Source organism: Heteronotia binoei, chromosome 2 (genome assembly GCF_032191835.1).
Source record: "Heteronotia binoei isolate CCM8104 ecotype False Entrance Well chromosome 2, APGP_CSIRO_Hbin_v1, whole genome shotgun sequence".
Classification (NCBI taxonomy): Eukaryota; Metazoa; Chordata; class Lepidosauria; order Squamata; family Gekkonidae; genus Heteronotia; species Heteronotia binoei.
The window spans coordinates 199,605,447-199,629,174 of NC_083224.1; the positions used below are offsets into that span (position 1 = coordinate 199,605,447).

At 48.5% G+C, this 23,728-nt stretch overlaps 1 protein-coding gene across 2 annotated transcripts in view; it reads left to right on the forward strand.

Moving 5' to 3' along the window:
• PLEKHJ1 (pleckstrin homology domain containing J1) overlaps positions 1–23,728 on the forward strand; it is a 114,484-nt gene that overhangs the window by 433 nt on the left and 90,323 nt on the right. Inside the window, exons 2-6 of one of the 2 annotated variants that reach the window (XM_060232835.1) lie at positions 2,292–2,359; positions 5,644–5,710; positions 6,929–7,019; positions 10,222–10,285; positions 14,522–15,740. In XM_060232835.1, coding sequence (XP_060088818.1) covers positions 2,292–2,359; positions 5,644–5,710; positions 6,929–7,019; positions 10,222–10,285; positions 14,522–14,587 — 356 coding nt within the window. In that variant the 3' untranslated portion in view covers positions 14,588–15,740. Of the gene's footprint in view, positions 1–2,291; positions 2,360–5,643; positions 5,711–6,928; positions 7,020–10,221; positions 10,286–14,521; positions 15,741–23,728 lie in introns of those variants that run through there. The other variant, XM_060232837.1, reaches the window with a different exon arrangement.

The window sequence follows — 23,728 nt, forward strand, 5'->3', positions numbered from 1 at the left end:
GCAAGTAGGGTTGCCAATCCCCAGGTGGGGGCGGGGGGCCTCCCTGTTTGGAGGGTCATCAGAAAGGGCGGGGAGGGAAATGTCTGCTGGGCACTCCATTATTCCCTATGGAGACCGATTCCCATAGAGTATAATGGAGAATTGATCTGCAGGTATCTGGGGCTCTGAGGGGGATGGTTTTTTTAGGTAGAAGCACCAGGTTTTCAGCATAGCATCCAGTGCCTCTCCCCAAAGTACCCTCCAAATTTCAAAAGGATTGGACCAGGTGGTGCAATTCTATGAGCTCCCAAAGATGGTGCTCCTCTCCTTCATTATTTCCAATGGAGGGAAAGCATATAAAAGGTGCGCGGTCCCTTTCAATGTGATGGCCGGAACTCCCTTTGGAGTTCAACTATGTTTGTCACACCCTTGCTCCTGGCTCCACCCCCAATGTCTCCTGGCTCCACCCCCAAAGTCCCCAGATGTTTCTTGAATTGGACTTGGCAACCCTGTTGGGTTCAGTTGTAATACCAGAAGCTCGCTGAGTTACTACCAGGTCCCCCTGTAGCTGCTGGCAGGGGATGAGAGGGGGCCGAGTTGCCAGATACACACTGCAAAACTGGAGATTTGTGGATGGAGCCTGAAGAGAAGAGGGAGCTCAGTGGGGCCCAGTGGCATAGAAGTCCAGCCTCCAAAGCATCCACTTCCTCCAGGGGGACTGATATGTTTTAATTATTTATATTGTTCAGTGTTTTAATGGTTAAAGTTCAGTATTGTAAATGTTTTATTGATGTGAGCCGCCCTAAGCCTGCTCCGGCGGGGAGGGCGAGATAGGAAGCCAATGAAATAAATCTCTGTAGTCTGGAGATGAGCTCAGGGCCATAGCCAGCAGGGGGGACTGGGGGTGGTGCCCCCTATAGAATCTGCAGGGACCCCCTCCATCTTCCCCACTCAGTGAAAGAGAAGATTGGATGAGGGTGCTGCAGATTCTGTAGGGGGCACCACCCACAGTGCTGCCTCTGGATGACCTGTAATTCTGGGGTATCCCCAGGTTCTACCTGGAGGCTGGCATCTCTACCAAGTAGCATCTGGAGGTTGAGAACTATATCCCTTGTCCTTAGGATCAGCCTAGTGTGGAATAGGTTGCAGGATGTTTCGGAGGTGGGTAAGCAAGTAGAGCTCACAGTTGCCACCTCCGTAGCCATGCCAGAACTAGAGCCATAGCCAGGATTTTAAAAGTTGGGGGGCTTCTTTAAAATTGGGGGGCAACCTTTGCCATCTCCTGCGGGGCTCGCTGTTTCCCAGAAGCTTTCTGGGGTAGGGGCAAAAGCTGGAGGCTCTGAAAAGTGGCCAAATTGAGGCAGCCAACCCTAAAACTTTGGAATTAAGGCTCAGAGCGGCCTACAATCTCCTTTCCCTTCCTCCTCCACAACAGACACCCTGGAGAAAGTAGAGAAAGAAGTCCTTTTCTCCCTTTCTCAAAATACAAGAACTCGTGGGCATTCGATGAAATTGCTGAGCAGTCGGGTTAGAACGGATAAAAGAAAGTATTTCTTCACCCAAAGGGTGATTAAAATGTGGAATTCACTGCCACAGGAGGTGGTGGCGGCTACAGGCATAGCCAGCTTCAAGAGGGGGTTAGATAAAAATATGGAGCAGAGGTCCATCAGTGGCTATGGACTGTATGTATGTATATATATATCTGAGAGAGCTCTCCCAGAAGCTGCCCTTTCAAGGACAGATCTCCCGAGAGCTATGGCTAACCCAAGGCCATTCCTGCAGATGCAAGTGGAGGAGTGGGGAATCAATCCCGGTTCTCCCAGATAAGAGTCCACTTATCCACTACACCAAACTGGCTCTCAGGCTCAATACCTCACGGGATTGTTTTGTCCGGAGCCCTGAATCTTTTCTCCTGTGGATACAGCTGCCCCTTCATCTGTGGAGCTGTTCTCCCTCTGTGTGATTTGCTGTTCTGAGCCATGGGCTGATGAAAACACTGATGGCTGAATGGATCCTTTTCTCTTTGGAGATCCAGTTTGGTGTAGTGGTTAAGTGTGTGGACTCTTATCTGGGAGAACCGGGTTTGATTCCCCACTCCTCCACTTGCACCTGCTGGCATGGCCTTGGGTCAGCCATAGCTCTGGCAGAGGTTGTCCTTGAAAGGGCAGCTGCTGTGAGAACCCTCTCCAGCCCCACCCACCTCACAGGGTGTCTGTTGTGGGGGAGGAAGGTAAAGGAGATTGTGAGCCGCTCTGAGACTCTTTGGAGTGGAGGGCGGAATATAAATCCAATATCTTCTATCTTCTTTGCAGTACTGAAGAAACGCCTTGTAAAGCTGGTGGTGAATTTCCTGTTTTATTTCCGAACAGATGAAGCTGAGGTAAAGTGCCGTTTGCTCCCTCTAGCAGCAGTTTCCCCCAAGAACAGCCTTTGAGATGTCATGCAAACAGTGGCATCTACACAAGGCCTATAGCAAGGGGAGCCAAACTTGCTTAATGTAAGAGCCACATGAAAGAAACATCACAGGTTTGAAAGCCGCAAGACACAAATGTCAGACGTTTGAGGGAGGAAGGGAGCAGAGGAGGAAGGAAGGAATAGACGGGGTGAGAGGAGAGAGGGAGAGGTGAAAAGAAAGCAACTTTAACTTTAAATGTCTTCTCCAAGCCGGCTGATGGGGGTTCGAGAGCCGCACAATAGATGTGAAAGAGCCACATATAACTCCTGAGCCACAGTTTGGCCACCCCTGGCCTATAGCACGGTGCAGTGCAGGTTTCCCCAAGGTGGTGAGCACTGGCACCGTTTCTGGCGCTTGCCAAGTGTTTTTAGAAAGCAGGCGGGGCCAGGTGGGGCGTTTCTCCAGCAAGAGTTCTGATTGGCTGTGAAGCTATTTAAAATTTAGCTCTGGCAGCAGCTGCCACCACAGCACAAGGGCCTTCGCTGTGCGACTGAAGGTGAACTACAGCAGCCACTTCGCTGCTGCGCCTACCACACTGTGTTAGAATTATTCTAAAGGCGCCTGCAGACTCCGATATAGCAGTTAGATTCTTGGACTTTGCACCTGTGGAGACCTGGGTTCAAATCCCCACTCAGCCATGAAGCATTACTGGGTGACCTTGGGCCAGTCATTCTCTCTTTGCTTCTCCTACCTCACGAGATTGTTGCGAGGACATCGGTCGCCTTGAGCTCCTTAGAAGGAAGGAGAATTTTAAAAAGTGCCCTAGAGAGACGTCTGTAGCATCTTAACATGTTGAGCTCGGAACTGTGGTACTTTTAGGGATCTGGCACCTAACTCAGGAAGCACAGGCCCCTCTGTGACATCAGAGCAGCTAAGGTAGGAGCGGCAGGCTTCAATCCCGAGAACGGGGTTTGGTTTCCTGCTCCTCCACATAAAGCCAGCTGGGTGAACCTTGGGTCTGTCACAGTTCTCTCAGAACTCTCTCAGCTCCACCTACCTGTTGTGGGGAGAGGCAAGGAAGATGGCTGTAAGCTGCTCCAAGACATTTTCAGATAGTGAAGGGTGGGGTGTAAAATCAGCTCTATCTAAGATGGTGAGGGGTCTGGAGACCGAGTCCTGTGAAGAAAGGCTGAAGGAGCTGGGCATGTTCAGCCTGGAGAGAAGGCGGCTGAGAGGTGATCTGATCTCCATCTTCAAGTACTTGAAGGGCTGTCATCTAGAGGATGGTGTGGAATTTCTGTAGCCCCGGAAGGTAGGACCAGAACCAATGTGTTGAAATTAAATCAAAAGAGTTTCTGGCTCAACATTAGGAAGAACTTCCTGACCGTTAGAGCGATTTCTCAGTGGAACAGGCTTCCTCGGGAGGTGGTGGCCTCTCCTTCCTTGGAGGTTTTTAAACAGAGGCTGGATGGCCATCTGACAGCAATGAGGATCCTGTGAATTGAGGTGGAGGCGTTTGTGAGTTTCCTGCATTGTGCGGGGGGTTGGACTAGATGACCCTGGAGGTCCCTTCCAGCTCTGTTACCAAGCTCCGATAGTCCCAATTACGATATCCTTTGTTTCAAATAGATTCACTTATTAAGACCTAGAGATGCTTACAGGACAGGCCACTGAAAGAACGGAAGAATCAAAGCACAGACAGAGATACAGAATGGGGGTTCACAGCCATTACTATTTGGCGGGCACTTCTACCTGAAGGGTCAAATGTTACTATAATAAACAACAAGAGAGGAAGCCCTGCATATCAAAGAGATAAGGACGTTTGAAGCTACCAGAGCATTCCTTCTCACACTTGTGAGACACAGCAGTGCTCCATTAGAATCTAAACATCCCCTAGCCGGATGGCCCTGGCTGTTAGGTAGTAAATACCACAATTCAACTTCTAAGGGAAAGATATATGCTTGACATCTATGATTCTAATGGCAGCCAGAGAGGTCACTGTCAGACACTGGAACGCTGTACTGTTATGATTTGACGCTGTGCTCAAACTCCTGTGAGCTGCTTGGCCTAACTGACTCCATTTTCTAACATTTGCTACTAACCTCAGATAGAAACCTTGCATATCAAGGTAGAAATGAAGCTGTTCCTAACCCCGCTGTGAGTTCCTGTCCTTGGTGCTAACAAAGGCAACAATCCTTTGAAGATAAAATGCCTCAGGGAAAGCCAGCCGAGCTGTTCCTGTGAGAAGGGGAATCACAATGAGATAAGGGGGAACTGACGTGTGAAATGTATCACCATGCTGTGGGAATGCAGTCTTGTTTAGAAAAGCCTTTGTGTACTCCTAGTTAAAATATCTGTGCACCAAGGGAAGGGCATCAGTTCCAATGTATCCATGCTCAGAACCTTTGGATTATCAAATAAAGTCTTAACATTGTAACCAATGGAAGCCAGTTTGGTGTAGTGGTTAAGTGTGCGGACTCTTATCTGGGAGAACCGGGTTTGATTCCCCACTCCTCCACTTGCACCTGCTGGCATGGCCTTGGGTCAGCCATAGCTCTGGCAGAGGTTGTCCTTGAAAGGGCAGCTGCTGTGAGAGCCCTCTTCAGCCCCACCCACCTCACAGGGTGTCTGTTGAGGGGGAGGAAGGGAAAGGAGATTGTAGGCTACTCGGAGACTCTGTCCTTGAAAGGGCAGCTGCTGGGAGAGCTCTCTCAGCCCCACCCACCTCACAGGATGTCTGTAGTGGGGGAGGAAGGCAAAGGAGATTGTAGGCCGCTCTGAGTCTCTGTCCTTAAAAGGGCAGCTTCTGTGAGAGCCCTCTCAGCTCCACCCACCTCACAGGGTGTCTGTCTCCTGAGAGCCAGTTTGGTGTAGTGGTTAAGTGTGCGGACTCTTATCTGGGAGAACTGGGTTGGATTCCCCACTCCTTCACTTGCACCTGCTGGCATGGTCTTGGGTCAGCCATAGCTCTGGTAGAGGTTGTCCTTGAAAGGGCAGCTGCTGTGAGAGCCCTCTCAGCCCCACCTGCCTCACAGGGTGTCTGTCGTGGGGGAGGAAGGGAAAGGAGATTGTGAGCTGCTCTGAGACTCTTCGGAGTGGAGGGCGGGATATAAATCCAATATCTTCTTCTTACTTTGAAGTTCCACTGTCTGACAGCGTCGACTGGTTTCTGTTAATACTAACAATTGTGCCCACTTGAGATAAACAAATCTCCCTCCAAACTGGCAGCCCGTCTGACTCTCTCTCTCTCTCTCTGGGTCTGCCTGCAGCCCATCGGAGCTTTGCTGTTGGAACACTGCCGAATCCACCAGGAAGAAAGCAACGTTTTCTCTATTGGTGAGTCCTGGGGAGAGCAGAGGGGCGGGGAGAGAAGGGTTTGTCAGGATGTGTGTGACATGGGAAACATTTCGGGCAAACGCGAGCCGTTTTCAACGGTTGTGAGCAGAGCTTCGACTGCAGTACTGCAGCTTCACCACTCTGCGCCACGGGGCTGCTAGTTACATAATACGTCCCTTTTAACAATATAAGCTAAAGGAAAGTTAACTGGAGTTCAACGTTCCCTCTAAGCCACAGAGTCTTGTTAGCAAAAATTCTACTTTGTGGGCTGCTGGCATGAAAGTTGTGAGCTGCTGCATCAATGAGTGTGCTCTGGGGTCATCCTTCCTGAACGAAGGCAAAAAATGTGTGAGCTGGAGGCTAAAACTCTGTGAGCTAACTCCGCTTAGAGTGGACACTGCTGGAGCCCTGGGTTTAAACCCAGCTTTTCGTTTGCCACTCTCTCCCATGGTGAGAACGCCTTTGTTTAGCGTTTCCCATGTCAAAACACAGAGAAGAAAGAAAGGGGAGAGCTGCCTAAGGGACAAAGGCAGCTGAGGCCTCCGCTACTGATCACATGGGGATTCTTGGGGTCAAAGATCCCACCTCAGCTCCCAGGGGAAGGTCTCCCTTTCTCTGAGCAAAATTTCCCTCGTTAAAAATAACTGGGGGGGGGGGAGAGAGAGAGCGAGAGCTTGATTCCCCTCCCCGGCCACAAGGAGCTTCCAACTTAAAAGTTCAGGGGTAGCAGCTGGTGTGGGCTCTGGGCCAAAGAAACAAAATGGCGAGTGGGTTCAGATTTTACCCCTGCACAAAAAAAACCCTGCTGCTTGCCAAGCACTTTGAAAAGACTACAGAAAGGGATTTAGCCAACTGTATTCTCAGGCAGTGGAGGAGGAATTGAGCTGTGTCACCTTTCACAAGGGACTAGCCTTGTGGTGCAGAGTGGTACAGCTGCAGTACGGCAGTCAAAGCTCTGCTCACGACCTGAGTTGGATCCCGGCAGAAGCTGGGTTCAGGTAGCCAGCTCCAGGTTGACTCCGCCTTCCATCCTTCCGAGGTCGGTCAAAGGAGTCCCCAGCTTGCTGGGGGGAAAGTGCAGATGACTGGGGAAGGCAAGGGCAAACCACCCCGTAAAAAAAAAGTCTGCCGTGAAAACATGGTAGCTTGCACAGGGGACTACCTTTACCTTTTTACCTTTCACAAGGGGACGTGTGGGGGCTGGTTTTGCCGTTCCAGGTTTCCTCGAAGAACCCGACAGGAAGTACTACTTTGAGTGCGACACGGCCGAGCAGTGCCAGGAGTGGATCGAGGTGCTGCGGAGAGCCAGGTGAGGCTGCCTGCGTTGGTCCTTCCTGCTGCTGTGGGAGGAAGGGGGAAGACTCTCGGCCCTGTAGCTCTTACAGAACATCCAAGAATGCCCGACGTTCAGCACACGACATCCCAAAGCATCCTCTTTTTGTAGCCGATACCCATCAGATTTCATCAGGCGGTCCTTCAGCCAGTGGGACTGGTCTGTTGCCATACTAGGGCTTGGGAGAATAAGGGTTCAAGGCCCCACTCAGCCAGGAAGGCCCATGGGTAGCCTCTTTGTTTGGCCTGCCTTACAAGGTTGTTGTGAAAGGGAGAACCAGGTCCACTCAGCAGAACTCCTTGGCAGAGCTCAGCCCTCCAACCTCCCTGAGGAAACCAAATTCTGAATTATTCTCTCTTTCCTATCTATCTAAGGCAGCAGTCCCCAACATCCGGGCTGTGGACCGGTCCTGGTCTGTTAGCAACCGGTCCATGACGACATTACATTTATATCCTGAACCAGTCCGAATCTCAGAGCAGCTCACAATCTCCTTTCCCTTCCTCCCCCACAACAGACCCCCTGTGAGGCAGGTGGGGCTGCGAGAGCTCTCCCAGAAGCTGCCCTTTCAAGGACAGAGCGGCCTACAATCTCCCTTCCCTTCCTCCCCCACAACAGACACCCTGTGAGGCGGGTGGGGCTGAGAGAGCTCTCCCAGAAGCTGCCCTTTCAAGGACAGAGTTTCAGAGCGGCCTACAATCTCCTTTCCCTTCCTCCTCCATAAGAGACACCCTGTGAGGCAGGTGGGGCTGAGAGAGCTCTCCCAGAAGCTGCCCTTTCAAGGACAGAGTCTCAGAGCTGCCTACAATCTCCTTTCCCTTCCTCCCCCACAACAGACACCCTGTGAGGCGGGTGGGGCTGAGAGGGCTCTCCCAGAAGCTGCCCTTTCAAGGATAGAGGCTCAGAGCGGCGTAGAATCTCCTTTCCCTTCCTCCCCCACAACAGACACTCTGTGAGGCAGGTGGGGCTGAGAGAGCTCTCCCAAAAGCTGCTGTTTCAAGGACAGAGTCTCAGAGCGGCCTACAATCTCCTTTTCCTTCCTCCTCCATAAGAGACACCCTGTGAGGTGGGTGGGGCTGCGAGAGTTCTCCCAGAAGCTGTCCTTTCAAGGATAGAGTCTCAGAGTCACTCACAATCTCCTTTCCCTTCCTCCCTCGCAACAGACACCCTGTGAGGTGGGTGGGACTGAGAGAGGTCTCCCAGAAGCTGTCCTTTCAAGGGTAGAGTCTCAGAGCGGCTCACAATCGCCTTTTTCTTCCTCTCCCCACAACAAACACCCTGTGAGGTGGGTGGCGCTGAGAGAGCTCTCCCAGCAGCTGCCCTTTCAAGGACAACTCCTGCAAGAGCTATGGCTGACTCAAGGCCATTCCAGCAGCTGCAAGGGGAGGAGTGGAGAATCAAACCCGGTTCTCCCAGATAAGTGTCTGTGCACTTAACCACCACACCAAACTGGAACTCCTTGGTGGAGCTCAGCCCTCCAACCTGTCTGGGGAAACCAATTTCTGAATGATTTTCTAGCTTTCCTAAGGGTCTGCCTCTCTCCATATGTCCCCAGAGAACTCTGCGTTCTACTGAGCGACATCTCCTGGTTGTCCCTGGCCAAAGGATGGCTGCCTAGCCTCGACAACGGGCAGGGCTTTCTCTGTGCTGGCCCCTGCCTGGTGGAACAGACTCCCGTTGGAGATCCGGGCCCTGCGGAATCTTTTGCAGTTCTGCAGGGCCTGTAAAACTGAGCTGTTCCACCAGGCCTGTAGCTGAGGTGGGAGGCATCACCGAGCATCATTGGGGCTCTGGCTCTATTAGGAGTGCTGTGATTCCTGCAGTCTTTCCAATGACTTATTGTTCAGCCAGGGCTGAGGTTTTTGAATGACACCAGCTGCAGCCGTAACTCTCGGATTTTAACTGTGAATTGGCTTGTCCGGTTTTATATTTTGTTTTATTTTGGAATTGGTTTATCTCTGTTGCGACGGGCCCCGAGCCCATTTGGGAAGGGCGGATTATAAATACGAATAAATAAATAAATAGAATTCCCCAAGCCCAGTGGTAGAGGCAGATGGTTTTGTCCTATTGTCCTTCCTAGCGCTTTTTAAGATATATATATATATTTTTTGGTTGGGAGGATTATTATGTTAAAAGCAGGCCTTGAATTCAGCAGGAGCTCACAGGAGCACAGTTCCTGAACCTTTCTGAGGGTTCCCCCTCCTCCTCCCCACCTCCCTCCCTTGTCCATTGAATAGAAGGTGCAGCTGCATAACAATCCCTGGATTAGGAGAGCAGGCAGCCAGCCAGCCACCAGCAGCCCTCATGAACCCCTGGAGAAGCCCACGCCACCCTTTCTCCACTTATGTGATTTTGGGCAACAAGTGGCTTGCTGGCCCTTTGACTGGGGGAGGAGCAGCCCAGGAGAGCCCCAGGCAAGCAAAGCCTGCTTGGGCTGGCTGGCTCTTTAGCCAGCCCAAGCAGGCCTCGTTCGTCCAGGGCTCTCCTTTCTTGGGTCAGGTTGCTTTTGGCGGGGGTGGGGGCTATGCTAATGAGCTTCACCACCTATTTTTCTACAAAACGACCCCTGGTTAAAAGTATTGACTCTCTTTTTGTGAAGCCCTTTTCTTTGAGCCCCACCCCGTTCCAGTTTTGGGTCCAGACGGGTAGTTCTGCGAGCACAAAGATTTGCAGCTGCCGGTTGCCGTTTTCTCCCTTGCTGTGATAGCCCCATGATTCTCCTCCCCCCTCCCCCCCCCACGGTCTTGGGGGTTCCTCTGGAACAAGATTGGGAAGGCATTTAAATCATGTTCCACGGGCAGAAGTCCTAGCCAGGATCAAAGCTCGCTGCTAAAAAACTCGTCCTAAAAAACAGCCTTGGAAGTTGGATGAGGAGAAAAAGAGCTTTGGAGAGGGTGGGAACCTCCTTCTGTCTGCATTGGGGGAGGGGGGGGGCTCAGTTCCAGAAAAAGGATCTGCAGGCCAGGCTTCTCAGCCCCTGTCCAGACAAAAGTTGTGAAATCACAGGGGAAGGGTTAGGCTAGGAGTGCTGTGTCCCAAGTGGCTTCATGAGAGAGTGGAGGATTTGATCTTGGCTCTCCTCCATGCATGCAACCCTGCACTTTCCCCTTGGGCTGCTCTGTGACCAGTCCCGCCCTGGCCCATCTGAGGTCAGCAGTTCTGTTCTCCCTCCCCCCTGCAGCTACGAGTTCATGCGAAGCAGCTTGGTCTTCTATCGGAACGAGATCCAGAAGATGACGGGGAAGGTGAGCAGGGGCTTGGGGGTGGGGTTCGTGGGGAGGGGCCTATGTCTCAGTGGCAGAGCATCTGCTTGGTGTGCCAGAGGCCTCAAGTTCAATCCCCAGCCTCTCCAATTAAAAGGACCAGGCTGCGTAGGAGAGGAGAAAGATCTCAACCCATCCTATGTAAGAGGGGTAAAAAATAATCCTTATTGATGGAATCAAAGGCTTTTTCCATATCGACACTCAAAATCAAAGATTCCAAGTTTGTAATTTTTCCATGGCTAATGAGGTTCAACGTCCTTCTAGTGTTATCGGCTATATTTCTATTAGGCATAAAGCCAGTCTGATCTTGATGTATGCATTTACTTATCCTAGATTTCAATCTTTGAGCTAGAATACCTGTAAAAATTTTATTATCTTGATTAATGAGAACGATTGGCCTGTATGAGGAAGGCTGAGAATCATCTTTTCCTTCCTTAGCAATAGGTACCATAGTAGTGTAGGACCATGAAGCGGGCAATTCTCCCCTAGACACAATATGATTACAATTTCTGGTGAAATATCGGACTAAGATCTCATGGAACAATTTGTAAAACTCTGCCTGATAGCCATCATTTCCGGGAGTTGAGTTAGATTTTAAAACTTTTCTTAAATCCACCACTTCCTCCTCCGTTACAGGTTGATTCAAAAAAGCTCTGTCAGCTTCATCAACACTAGGTATCCGTTCTGATTGTTTAAAAAAGCTGATCTAGAGCTAACCTACCAATGGAGCTATTAGCACACAAAGAGGAATAGAAGGAGGCAAACGAATTTGCCGTATCTTTTGACTTTGTTGAAGTAGCCCCTTCTAAACTCCTCATAGAATCTATTGCTCTGGATCTTTGAATACTTTTGAGTTTTCCATTTCAATAGCCTTGTTGGATCTCTGCCAGTAACGTTTCGTATAAATTAAAAATTTTTTGAATGATTTATTTCCAATATCTCTTAAAATCTTCCGCTCAGCTTGTAATTGTTGATATATTGTTTTAGAGCATCTAAAATTTTAGGGGTTTTTTTACAGCGATTGAATCGCTCTATAAAGTAAATAAGACCCAGGTTAGGGTAAATCACTCTAGGTCAGAAGTATTTGAAGTTTACAAGGGCACTAGACAGGGCTGCCCTTTGTCCCCCATTCTTTTTGCAATGGCCATCGAGCCCTTGGCAAACATGATACGCATTGATAAAAACATTAATGGTATTAAAATAGGCACATCTGATAATAAGATCTCGTTATATGCTGATGATTTAGTGTTATAGGTATCTTCCCCCGCTTAAATCGATCCCCGAAATTTTATCCATATTGGAAAAGTTTAGAACTATTTCAGGCCTTAAAAATGAATGTTACTAAAACAGAAATCTTTCCTATTTATCTTTCTCCACTTATGGAATCGGAATTAAAAGCTAGATTTAGCTTTTCATGGGTTACAAACCATTGGCGGTACTTGGGAATTAAAATACCCCTCAACCTTTCCACTATATTAGGGTTTGTAGAATCTTTCGGGCTCAAGTGCCGTGTTCTACCGGAGAAAGTTTTCCTTCCAGACGTTTCGTTCTCAGCTGCGGAGAACATCCTCAGTGGCGTTGCAGCCGGAGCAGGCGCTCTGACCTTCTTGGCTGCTGTGCTCAATGCACAATGCACAATGCTCAATGCACAGCAGCCAAGAAGGTCAGAGCGCCTGCTCCGGCTGCAACGCCACTGAGGATGTTCTCCGCAGCTGAGAACGAAACGTCTGGAAGGAAAACTTTCTCCGGTAGAACACGGCACTTGAGCCCGAAAGATTCTACAAACCCTAATGATGTTACCAGCCGTGAAAACCTGAAATCTTTCCACTATAATTGGTTATAACCTTGGTCAGCTATACAGGGAACTACAGAACTACAAGTACAAATGGGCAATTGGAATAAAATAATTTTGTCTTGGCAAGAAAGGTTTTCTATAATGAAGAGCTTTGTTTTACTAAAATTCTTGGGAGGGTTTTTAGGACTATACCTTTTTCTGTTCCAGCTCAATCTTTACATATGTGGCAAAGCTTTTTAAATCAATTTATTTGGGAAGGACGAAAAGCTAGGATAACATTTCAAATGCTTTGTAAATCAAGGAGACCAGGAGGCCTTCAAGTCCCATGCTTGATTTTATCATTGGGCTTCTGTTTTAGCACAGTTAATACAACTATACAGTCCTCTTTCTAATGAAGTGTGGGTTCAAATTGAAGGAGCTTATTCTGCTCCCATTCCTCTCAGAGGAGCTATATGGTCTCCCCCCCCCAAAAAAAGATCTTTATCGCTAGCAGCTAACAGTATTTTAGTCAACACCTTTATGATCTGGGATAGATTAAGAAAGAAATTGGTCCCTTCCCCTATAGGAAGTGTCCTAAATTATCATTGGTTTCCCCCAGTTATAATCTTTTTGATTTCAATATTTGAACTCAGGCATGGATTTTTATAAATTGAGGATCCATCAGGAGAAGTTATTGACAAAACAAGAAATAGATCAAAAATTAAAACAAAAATCAATGTGGTTCCGATTTTTACAATTAAGAGAGGCTAGGGTATTGTATTCCAAACAGTCTAAGGTTTGTAGAAACCTCACAGAAGTTGAAAATCTATTATCAAAGCCCCCACAAACATCTAATGGTCTTCTTTCAAAGAAATCTAAATTACTACTAAATTCTCAGTTTTTTAAACCTCCATCATATATACAAAGGTGGGCTAAAGAAACCCCGGAAACCCTGTCAGAGGACGATTGGAATATTATTTGGAATTCTCCTTCATACAAATCTCCTATACACTCTATTCGAGTGCAGTATTATAAATAAAACTTTCTAAAATCAAATCGGGGGATAAGTCCTTTATGTTGGAAACATTGTGGACAGATAGGTTCTCTTTTACATCTTTGGTGGACATGTCCCAAAATAAAGTTATTTTGGACGCAAGTGTAAGAAGCCATATTTACAATAACTACGTTTAAGTCTCCAGAATCATTCCAATTCTGTCTATTTGATATATGGAAACGTATCAGTATATCAAAGCAAACTAAGTTGCTCATTTCTAAATTGGTAGCGGCAGCCCGTTTAGTTATTGCATCATGCTGGAAAGATTCTAGAGGTGCAACCACTGAAAAGTGGCAAGGGCAAATATGGGAAATCTGTTTGCTGGATAAAATAGTTCAAAATCCATTTTTTGTTGCATCGGCCTTCCCTTTAGATAAGATGTCTTTTGAGGAAGTGTGGAATCCTGTCATAGATTATCTGAGCGAAAATAAAATTTTTGCCTAGAAATAATGAATATAGAGTGTGGCTTATGTTGTAAGGTGCAATTTTCCTTCTCTTTTGATTAATCTATACCACTGAAATTTTGTAAGACGCGCTCATATTGAGTTATGATGTTCCCTGATAAGTTAGGTCATGTGGTTCTATGTTTGTAATAAGACTTTACCGTTTGCAGATTTTTTTAAAGTTTTTGGATTACGTCTCTTCTCTTTTGTATCTGAAATGCACAAATTCTTTTAATGAAATAAAAAAAAAATAAAGAGAAAGATCTCAGCGCCGGATTAAATCCTTTTCTCCCTTTCTCACAATAAGAGAACTCGTGGGCATTCAACGAATGGCTGAGCAGTCGGGTTAGAACGGATAAAAGGACTTATCTTGGGTTCTTACATTTTTATGACAATACTGTGAGCACCTTGATGGTCTGCTTCAGCTTCATGGAAGGGGCAGGGGGTGGGGCCCAGAACGAGAAGACCTCACCAGGCTGAGCTGGCTTCACCCGCCCAGGAGAGGCCAGTCAAGGGCTTCATGGCAGGGCCTGTTTGCAGCAAGAGCTACTCCTCTCCCACGCTCAGAGATTCAATGTACGAGGCCAGCCAGTTGCGTCTGGAGGAAGCTGTAGGCTCAGCTTATGGTACTTGGAAGCCATTCTGGGGTGAGGGTGTTGTATGTTTCTGGGGGAGTTAGCAGAGAGGCGTGGCCAGGGGTGGAATTCTAGCAGGAGTTCCTTTGCATATTAGGCCACACCCCTGATGTAGCCAATCTTCCAAGAGCTTACACGGCTCTTTTTTTGTAAGCTCCCGGAGGATTGGCTGCATCAGGGGTGTGGCCTAATATGCAAAGGAGCTCCTGCTAGAATTCCACCCCTGGGCGTGGCCTTCGCTGGCATTCCCTTCTCCTTGCCGCCTTCTCTGCCCGCCCACCCACCCCCGTCCCTTTCTCCCCTTGCCTGCAGGATCCTTTGGAACAATACGGCATCTCCGAAGAAGCTCGTTTCCAGCTGGGCGTAGGGAAGCTGTGAGCCCGGACCGTCGGCCATGAGGACTGAACCGCCAAAGCCGCCTCGGGGGAAGGAGGTGGCCGCACGCTGGATTTTATCCAAGTGACCTTGACCTGATGCTTTTTGCCTCCAAGCAGAGAAGGATTTTGACTTTAAAAAATTTAATACTAGTTAAGGGAATCTTGGATCCATGCACCTCTCTCTGACCTATCTAGGTGCTCACTGGTGTTGCTTCCAGTCCTTGGTTTAAAAAAACAAAAAACCTACCTCGATGTTACCATTGCTATATGCTTTGAATGACAATTTTCAAACTGCATTCTTGGAGGAACTAATAGCTCCCATAGACCCAACTGGGAGATGCCTGCCGCTGCCCTGGCTGGTTCAACTTGCTCAGCTTTTTTGGGGGGTCGGGAAGTAACGAATGGGGCATTTGGTCATTTCTAGCACAACACAGACGGAAGCTGCCAGTCACCTCTCTGCATGAGTCTCTGTTCTCAATTTGTGTTCACCTGGCTAAGAGAATCGAGGAGTGAATGTACCGGCATTTGGTCATTTCTAGTACAACACAGATGGGAGACTCTACGCGAGTCTCTGTTCTCGATTGTTGCTCACCTGGCTAAGGGAATCGAGGAGTGAATGCACCTCCTGGTTTGAGTCTGGGTCGCTCAGAAATCTGGGACACGACCCAGTAACCCGGTGAGACACCCTCATGCTTTAGCGTTTGATGGCCCCCAGTCCTGTCAGCTTTTTGGACCAGATTTGGAAGGCACGGTGGCGTTAAAGCAGAGAAGCACTGGTGCTTGGGTAGTCTGGGATTTGCAGCTTGCCGTATGAAGCACAGCCGAATCTTCCCAGGGCCTGTGGCAGCATTCCCTTATTCCAAAGAGCACACAGTTCTCCTATCCCTTCGATCTTCTTGTTGAATGTATGTAACAGATGCTGTGAAATATTTGCGGGCATTCGGAACTCTCACCCGACCTTTTCGAAACAGGTGGCTGGCGAAAGCACTCATGAAGCTGGGGGGGGGGGGGGAGGGGCGGGGGCGGGTCTTAGCACGGGTCTTCCGGGGGCCGCTGTCTCAGTGGCCCATTGCTACTGCTGTTCTTTGGAGCAAGAAAGAAACCTATATGTACTATTTTTTCCTCTCTCCAATAAAAATCTTCAGTTTATTTTATAACAGGTGTGGAATACTCTTTTTGAGAGCTGGTGCTGCACTGTAGCTGGGAAAGCCCAGATAGCTTTGGACCGGTTCCCCCCCCCCCCCCCCACAGTTAACCCCACAGGACTGTTGGAAAGAAAAATGGCATGTAGGACACATTGAGGCCTGTAAAAAAAAAAACCCAAGCAGCTGGCTAATGAGTAAAGGGATAAATGTAAAGTTCTGCATTTAGGTAGGAAAAATCTCATGCATGGTTATAGGATGGGGGAGACTTGTCTTAGCGGTAGTCTGTGCGAAAAGGATCTAGGGGTCTTAGTGGACCATACGCTGAACATGAGTCAACAGTGTGATGCGGTGGCTAAAAAGGCGAATGCAGTTTTGGGCTGTATCAACACGTGATGTGATGGTGTCACTTTGCTCTGCTCTGGTAAGACCTCATCTGGAGTATTGTGTTTAGTTTTGTGCACCACATTTTAAGAAGGATATAGACAAGCTGGAATAGGTCCAGAGGAGGGTGAGGGGTCTGGAGACCAAGTCCTATGAGGAAAGGTTGAAGGAGCTGGGCATGTTTAGCCTGGAGAGGAGGCGGCTGAGAGGTGATAGGATCACCATCTTCAAAGACTTGAAGGGCTGTCATCTAGAGGATGGGGTGGAATTGTTTTCTGTGGCCCCAGAAGGTAGCACCAGAACCCATGAGTTGAAATTAAAAGTTTCCAGCTCAACATTAGGAAGAACTTCCTGGCCGTTGGAGCGGTTCCTCAGTGGAACAAGGCTTGCTCGGGAGGTGGTGGGATCTCCTTCCTTGGAGGTTTTTAGAGAGAGGCTGGGTGGCCCTCTGACAGCAATGAGGATCCTGTGAATTTAGGGGGAGGTGTTTGTGAGTTTCCTGCGTTGTGCAGGGGTCCCTTCCAACTCTATGACTCTAACCATGTGTCCCTTGAGCCACGCAGCTTCCTAGATCCAGAAGTCCTTTGGACAGCCTCAGAACCCCTGGGTTGCGTGTGTGTGCGCGCCTACGGGGAAGAGGGTTCCAAGCTCAGGTTGCAGATCCCATTTTTCCTCAAGCAAACTGAAGTCCTTCCATCCCTTTGCATTTTTAACTCTTCTCATCCTGGGCAGCAAAGTAAGAAACCCCCCTTCTCCCCCCCAACCCAGGGACTTGATAGAGAAAGGTGCGTGCCCGGCGTCAAAAAATCAAGGATACTATTTAAGATGTTCGTTCCTCAGACCAAGTCAGAACCCCTAAGTGTATATAAGAATGAGAGAGCTGGGCTGTAAGCTCTCTGTTTTCATCCCTTCTAGCCGAGCAGTAAAAATTCTCCCTGGGGGACTCAGGAAAACAGAGAAACTCGCTTTAACTTTGCTCTGGTTATAAATGGACAGCTCCGCCCACCCCGAATTCCAGGCTTTTTCATCCCCGCTCTTCCTACAGTTCTTGGAACCGATTGTGGATGATTCAGAGGGTGTTCATGACATAGAGGAGAAAACTCCTCGCCAGGCAGCCTGGATCTGACGGGGGTGGGTGGGGGTGGGGAGCAAAAGATCAAGTCAAACGAGAAGTCATTTGCTGGTTCATCTCATCCCAGATCCTTTTTCCTACAGTGGCCAACCTGATGTCTCGAGGAATCCCGCAAACAGCCACCGCAAGCAGCGTTTATTTGCCTTAAATTTCTATCCCGCCCTCTCCGCGAGCAGACTCAGGGCTGCTAACATATTCTACGGTAGACTGCCTTTGGATACAGAATCAGAGTTGGAGGGTCATCTAGTCCAACCTCTGCACAATGCAGAAAACTCACAAACACCTCCCTCTAAATTCACAGGATCTTCATTGCTGTCCGAGGGCCATCTCGCCTCTGTTTCAAAATCTCCAAGGAAGAAGAGCCCACCACCTCCCAAGGAGGAAGCCTGTTCCACCGAGAAATCGCTCTAACGGTCAGGAAGTTCTTCCTAATGTTGAACCAGAAACTCTTAATTTCAACCCATTGGTTCTGGTCCTACCTTCCGGGCCACAGAAAACAATTCCACACCATCCTCTAGATGACAGCCTTCAAATACTTGAAGATGGTTTCATTTTGCTATTGTGGTTAACAGCCCTGGATAAAACTTCTCTCAACTTTTTAACAAAAGTCGTCATTCCCCCTAGCTGTTCATTCTCTCAAACGGTCAAAGCTCTTTCAACCTGTGCTGAAAGCGCTGCACTGGTTACCTGTTGCTTACCAGATTCGCTGCAAGTTGCTGGCTATCACCTTGAAAGCCCTATATAGCCAGGTATCTGCATACCTGAGGAACCGCCTTTCCCCGCATGTACCCCAGAGGGCACTTTGGTCAGGGTCTCAGAATCTGCATTCGATCCCCAGCATCGAAGAGGTGGTATTGCTGTCAGGTGGCCATCTAGCCTCTGTTTAAAAACCTCCAAGGAAGGAGAGCCCACCACTTCCTGAGGAAGCCTCTTCCGCTGAGGAACTGCTTCTTTTTGTTGCAAAGGGACAATGATTCTAAAAAGCTCATTTCTTTCTTTAACCCTCCCTTCCTTTCTACGCATTGTTTCATGAACACTGCTTGGCGAGCCAACAATGTGTCAAACATGTGGGTTTAGTTTTTTTGTGGGTAAAGTAATTTGTTGTGTAAGTGACTTTAAAAAAGCCAGAACACTGAGGAATGTAGAGATTTCAAACCACATTATTGAATGAGGCAAGTTTTGTTCCACAGAATCCTAATAGCTGGAACAGAATCATATCGGAGGCAAATTCAATATTGTCTTATGGAATTGTAGCTTTTGTCACTAAAAAGCACAATTTTATCTCAAACTAAAAAAATATTTCAGGAAGCAGGCTTCTATGTATGTATGAAAAAATTTAGGACATTTTTTCTGTATTACCATCCACATTTGGGAACAAACGGCAACAGAAGATTTAAATGGTAAAATGATGACTCTTTCAATGCATGATGGATTGCATCACACCAGTATTCAGGGTCCTTATTCAGCCACGAGTTCCCCTGCCGCAGATCCTGTAATTTGAATCATGAGTAATAATATATCATCCTACTGGGGGCCGCCTTTCAGTAGGCGAGTAGTTTTATACATTCAGCTATCCCCAGCTCAAGACGACCAGAAGCAGGGCCTATTCTGTTGTGGCTCCTTACTGGTGGAACGAGCTTCCGGAAGAGGTTACGGCCCTGCGAGAGCTCCCCAATTCTGCAGGGCCTGCAAAGTGGCGCTCTTCCGCCAGGCATTTCTGAACCGAAATCTACGACAACAGATATTATACCATCTGGCCCCCCAAAGAAACCAGACCCCAATTGGCCCACCTCGAATACTCTATTGTGACCCTGGGACTTTTAAATAGAACAGCCGCTATCGACCGAAACATCAATATATTCCGTCACAACATCGAAATAGCACCTGACATTGTTTTGTGATATGTTTTATATATTTCATTTATGACGTATGCTTATTTTTATGCTTGGCTTATATTAATATTGGTTTTTAATTACCTTGAATGTGAGCTGTCGTGAGCCGGTCTCAACGGGGAAGGTGGGATATAAGTCAAATAGATAATTTTTTTAAAAGATCTAAGCATGACACCAGTGGTACAGTATTAAAATACATACATTTTTTTAATATATAAAGACAAAACTTCAAAGCCTTTTTTTTTTCCAAATTACAAATCGGGGTGAACTGCGCGCACAGGGACCTGGGGGGTGATCAAAAGTCGAGGAGGTCAGGAAACCCCGCCCCCCCGCCACTTTTTTTTTTGCAGTGCAAAGAATGGGAAAGGTGGCAAAATATATATATAGATAAAATTATTACATACATATATACATACACGACAGAAGATTTCATGTGAATTCTATGGAAGAATGACATTAAATTTAAGCAACAGGGTTTTTTTAAAAGAAAGAAAGAAACCCAAGATATGTTTCGAGGGTGGATCTTTAAAAAATTTCCATGGGCTAATGAGTACAAAGCAATTTTTCCTATTCCCTAGGACACATCCCATAACCCCCACCTCTACCAAAATGGGTACTCTCTTAAAATCCATTTACAAATGGATTTTTTTTTTTTTTACATTTTAGACATTTCATTCCTGAGCAATAGCAATTTTCACCACTGATCCAGATTCCCTTATCCTCTCTCCTCACTCAGCAAGGCAGACCTCCAGTTCCTCTACAGAGCAAAACACCAGCCCTTCTCTTAACCGGGACCTGTTGGGGAACCTCTTTGCTCAGCGGCTCTGCCCAATTCTCCTCTCTCTGTTCTGGAAATCACCACTGTCCTAGCCGGGCTTCAATAGTTCGTTAGCGGGCCTACCTTAATAATCAAAGGTTTACTGATTGGAAGGGGAAGTACTGGGGGGGCGGACTTAAGTGCGTTTTTCCTACTGAAAAGGATCCTCACAAAACCCACCCACCCCCCTCCCAAGTTTTCGGTTTGTTTAAGCCAAGCTTTCGGAGGAGTTGAACCTCAAGGTCGGATTCCCTGCTCCAATAACTCATTTTTCAGGGGCCTGAACGATCTTTCAATTTCAATGACTTGTCTCTGAGGCCAGTTTAAGTGGAGTTCTTTTAACCTTGGTGTGTTGTTTCCCATTGCATTATTCTGCCTCATGCACCGTTGGGGGGTAAAGGCAGAGAGAACATACAGCACATCCGTGAGTTTCTCGATGAAACTCCCTCGTTTCCCCCAAGGGCCATCAGACGGGGCACACGTTCACCCCAAAAGCCCTCCGTCCTGAATTCTTTTAAAACCTGTGCTTTAAAGAGAACCACACATCCGGTGACCAGAACCTCCTCTCACAAATGCTACTGGCAGCACCCAAAACAGGCCTGCCGGAGAAATGGGCCTCTCTTCCTGCTCCCCGACAGCACTCCGCTTGAAGCCACGAGGGCCGTCCTACGTGTCGCCGATCGCCGCCACCTTCGCTACAAAAGTCCCTTAAAAAAATAGTTCCGTTTTTTTTGCAATACCTTCGTGTGCTTCTGGGTTGGACCCAAATGAACAAGCAGCTGTGCTAGAAGACACAGAATAAAGGTGGGTGTTTGACAGCTGTACGCTCCCCCCCCCAAAAAAAGAAAAAAGCTGCCAGTAAACTGTGATTTATTTCCTGTTGTCCCCCTCCTCGACACACACACAAAACCTCTGGTAAAACAAGTGTTAAAGCCAGCGTGAAGGAACGGGCTGTTTCACAAAACTGGCTGGAAGAATGGAAGAGAGACTGTGAGGGACAAGGAGGTAACCCCCCAGGTTGGCAAACACATTAAAATGACGGAGTTGGGGGAAATAGCACCGCATTCCATGTTGGGAGTGAAGTTTAAGGACTCGCAGTTGAACTGGTAATAGTGCCCCCCCCCCCCGGAAATCACAAATGCAGCAGAACAGACAGCTTGGTAGAAGCTGGCGGTGGGGTGGCAAGAGCAGCGACGGAAGCAGTGGCCCGGGTGACGTTCTGCCGGGCGCGAGGAAAGTCCCGGGCAAAGCCAGCCCAGCGCCTCACCTAGCCTGGTTTTGCAAGTTAGCACCTCTGAAGGTTTGCAGGGGCCAAGGCCACAAACGAGGGCAAAGCCGTTCGCACCCTAGCCTGCTACAAAAGTCTCCATGCTTATATAACCCGTTCACTTAGCCCTCCCGTTTCTCTTCCCGAAGCAGCACAAGTTTTATGAGTGTACGCAACTGGGGGGTGCGAAGAGTTGAAGAGCCTTCCAGTTAAGAACCAGAAACAGAATGACTCCTCCATTGCTTATCGGAAGAGACTATTTTGCTGGAGAGCTGGTGTTTGGCGAAGCGAAGCTCTCCATGGAAAGGGTAGCGAGGTGACAGGCCCAGCTAGAGTCAGAAACCTTGCAAGGGGACATCCTGAGAGACGTTTGGCCCAAAGGACTTTTTGAACGTCTGCCTGACTCCAAGGAGCTGATGCGGGGAGGGGATTCTCACGTCCTAATGCTTCAAAATCCCCCTGGGGTTCGCCCCAGTTCTAGAAACTATGGAAGGAGGCCCTCGTTGGCTGCCAACTGTTTCAAGAAGAGCACGAAGCGCGGGGCTGCGGAACCTGACAAACAAGAGGCGTTCTTAGGACAGAAGACTTGCCCCCGAAGCTGTGCTCGGGGAAGAGCTGCAGAAAGCGAATGCAGGGGGTGTGCAGAAACTGCTTCCCCTCTCTCAGCGAGACACCCTGCCAAAAATTTGAAGGGTGTGTGTGTGTGTGTGTCTAACTCCAAGCCCAGCGATTCAGAACTTCCGTTCTAAATGAACCCTGGTGGCCAACCGTGTTGGTCTGAAGCGGAGGAACAAAGCTTGATTCCGGAGGCGCCTTTTGAGATCAAGGAAGTTTTATTCTAGGTATAAGCCCTTTGAAGCGTGCACGCGCAGAAAACTTTGCCTTAAAGGTGTCGCTGGACTCAAGACTTTGTTACCTGTTCCAAATATGAGAGATTGCTGCAACTCATCCCCCCCGCCCCAAATTAAGGCTGAGAGAATCCATTGCATACTCCCCTCCCAGCGCTGCTTTCCAAAGGCTGAAAGGGCTCATCTCAGGAGTCCACCTGCTGTCACCTTTGCTAAGCTGCTCCTGCTGGAATCCCCTCCACCCCGGCCCCAAAAATTAAAGGATAAATTTAAAGCCTCTGTACAATGCAAGGAAACACAGCAGCAGTGAGAAAAACTGAAAGCGATTCACAGTTTTCAAGGAAGAGCCCGCAGGCCGTTGGCTGTCCGAGGACGAGAGCGCCGATGACAGATGTGAGACCAAAACTGAGAAATCTACTCACGTTCTAAGCCCCTGTTGCAAACTGCTCGCCGCTAAAGGGAAGAAGGGATGCAAAATGTAGAACCCAGCTGGAGTTCCTGGCACTTCCCCCCCCCTCCCCCAAAGAGGCTAAGACCAGGAGGTGTCTTGTCTCCATTTTTACCATGTGCTGTTCCTCAGATGAAAGAGCCAAGGGAGGAGAGCGCACATGTCTGGATTTCACGACCACAACTGGCCCCGCGTCAAGATTTTTACTGGCTGATGATTTTGAGGTCAACCCTCCTCTAAGCCTTTTGTACTTGCGTGGAGGAAGCGTTGCCAAAATTCCAGCGTATGGGCACTGCGAGCGAAGTTCTTTGCCGACAAGAGAACGACCCCGGAGGGGGGGGGTGTGGGGGGAGAACCACACGTCGCTGGAAAGGAAAAGGGGCCTTTGAGGCTTGGCTTTCGAGCCTAAGACAACCTTGCGAGATGTAGCGGGGCAACCACTGAAAGTCAAGATTCTGCGCCCGACCGACCTTGCTCTGACAGCTCCCTGGAGGGGGGAAATAAAAGCCACTGAACAATTAATTAAATCCTCCCCAAACTTCCTGGTACGGGAGACTGGAAGCCAGAAAGGATTTCTTCTGAGAGGTCCAGATGTTAATAAGGCAGGGAGTGTTCTGTTTTGGTGCAAACTTCTGCTAACCAGGGCTCTTTTCCTAGCAGGATCTCCTCTGCATATTAAGCCATGCCCCCCGATGTAGCCAATCCTCCAAGAGCTTAGAGGGCTCTTCGTGCTGGGCCTACTGTAAGCTCCAGGAGGATTGGCTACATCAGGGGGGCATGGCCTAATATGCAGAGGTGCTCCTGCTAGAAAAAGAGCCGCGCTGCTAACGTTTTTAATTTGCTGGGCGAGCTGAACGTTCCAACGACAAAACACGCCAGGGTCTTTTCGAAGAAAGTGTCAAGCCGAGCGACCGAAATGCTGCCTCAGCTGAAAAAGCCTCTACTGGAAGTCTTAAGAAGTTTCCTCTGCAATGTTTTAAGGCCAAGCAAAACAATTCCGCAGAAGCCGGCGTTCAAAACGGATCCTCCCCTTCCAATCAATGTTTGGTTGACGACGGAGTCAAAGCTAGACCGGGGAAGGCAGGGCGAACCGTCGCTCCCCTAGAGAGCAGGTTGGATCAGCCAGCCTGGGGTCTGCCCCACCAGCTGGACCCACACCAATCTAAAGAGGACAAGTTTACAATACAGGATTTCCCAAAGAGTATAAAAAAG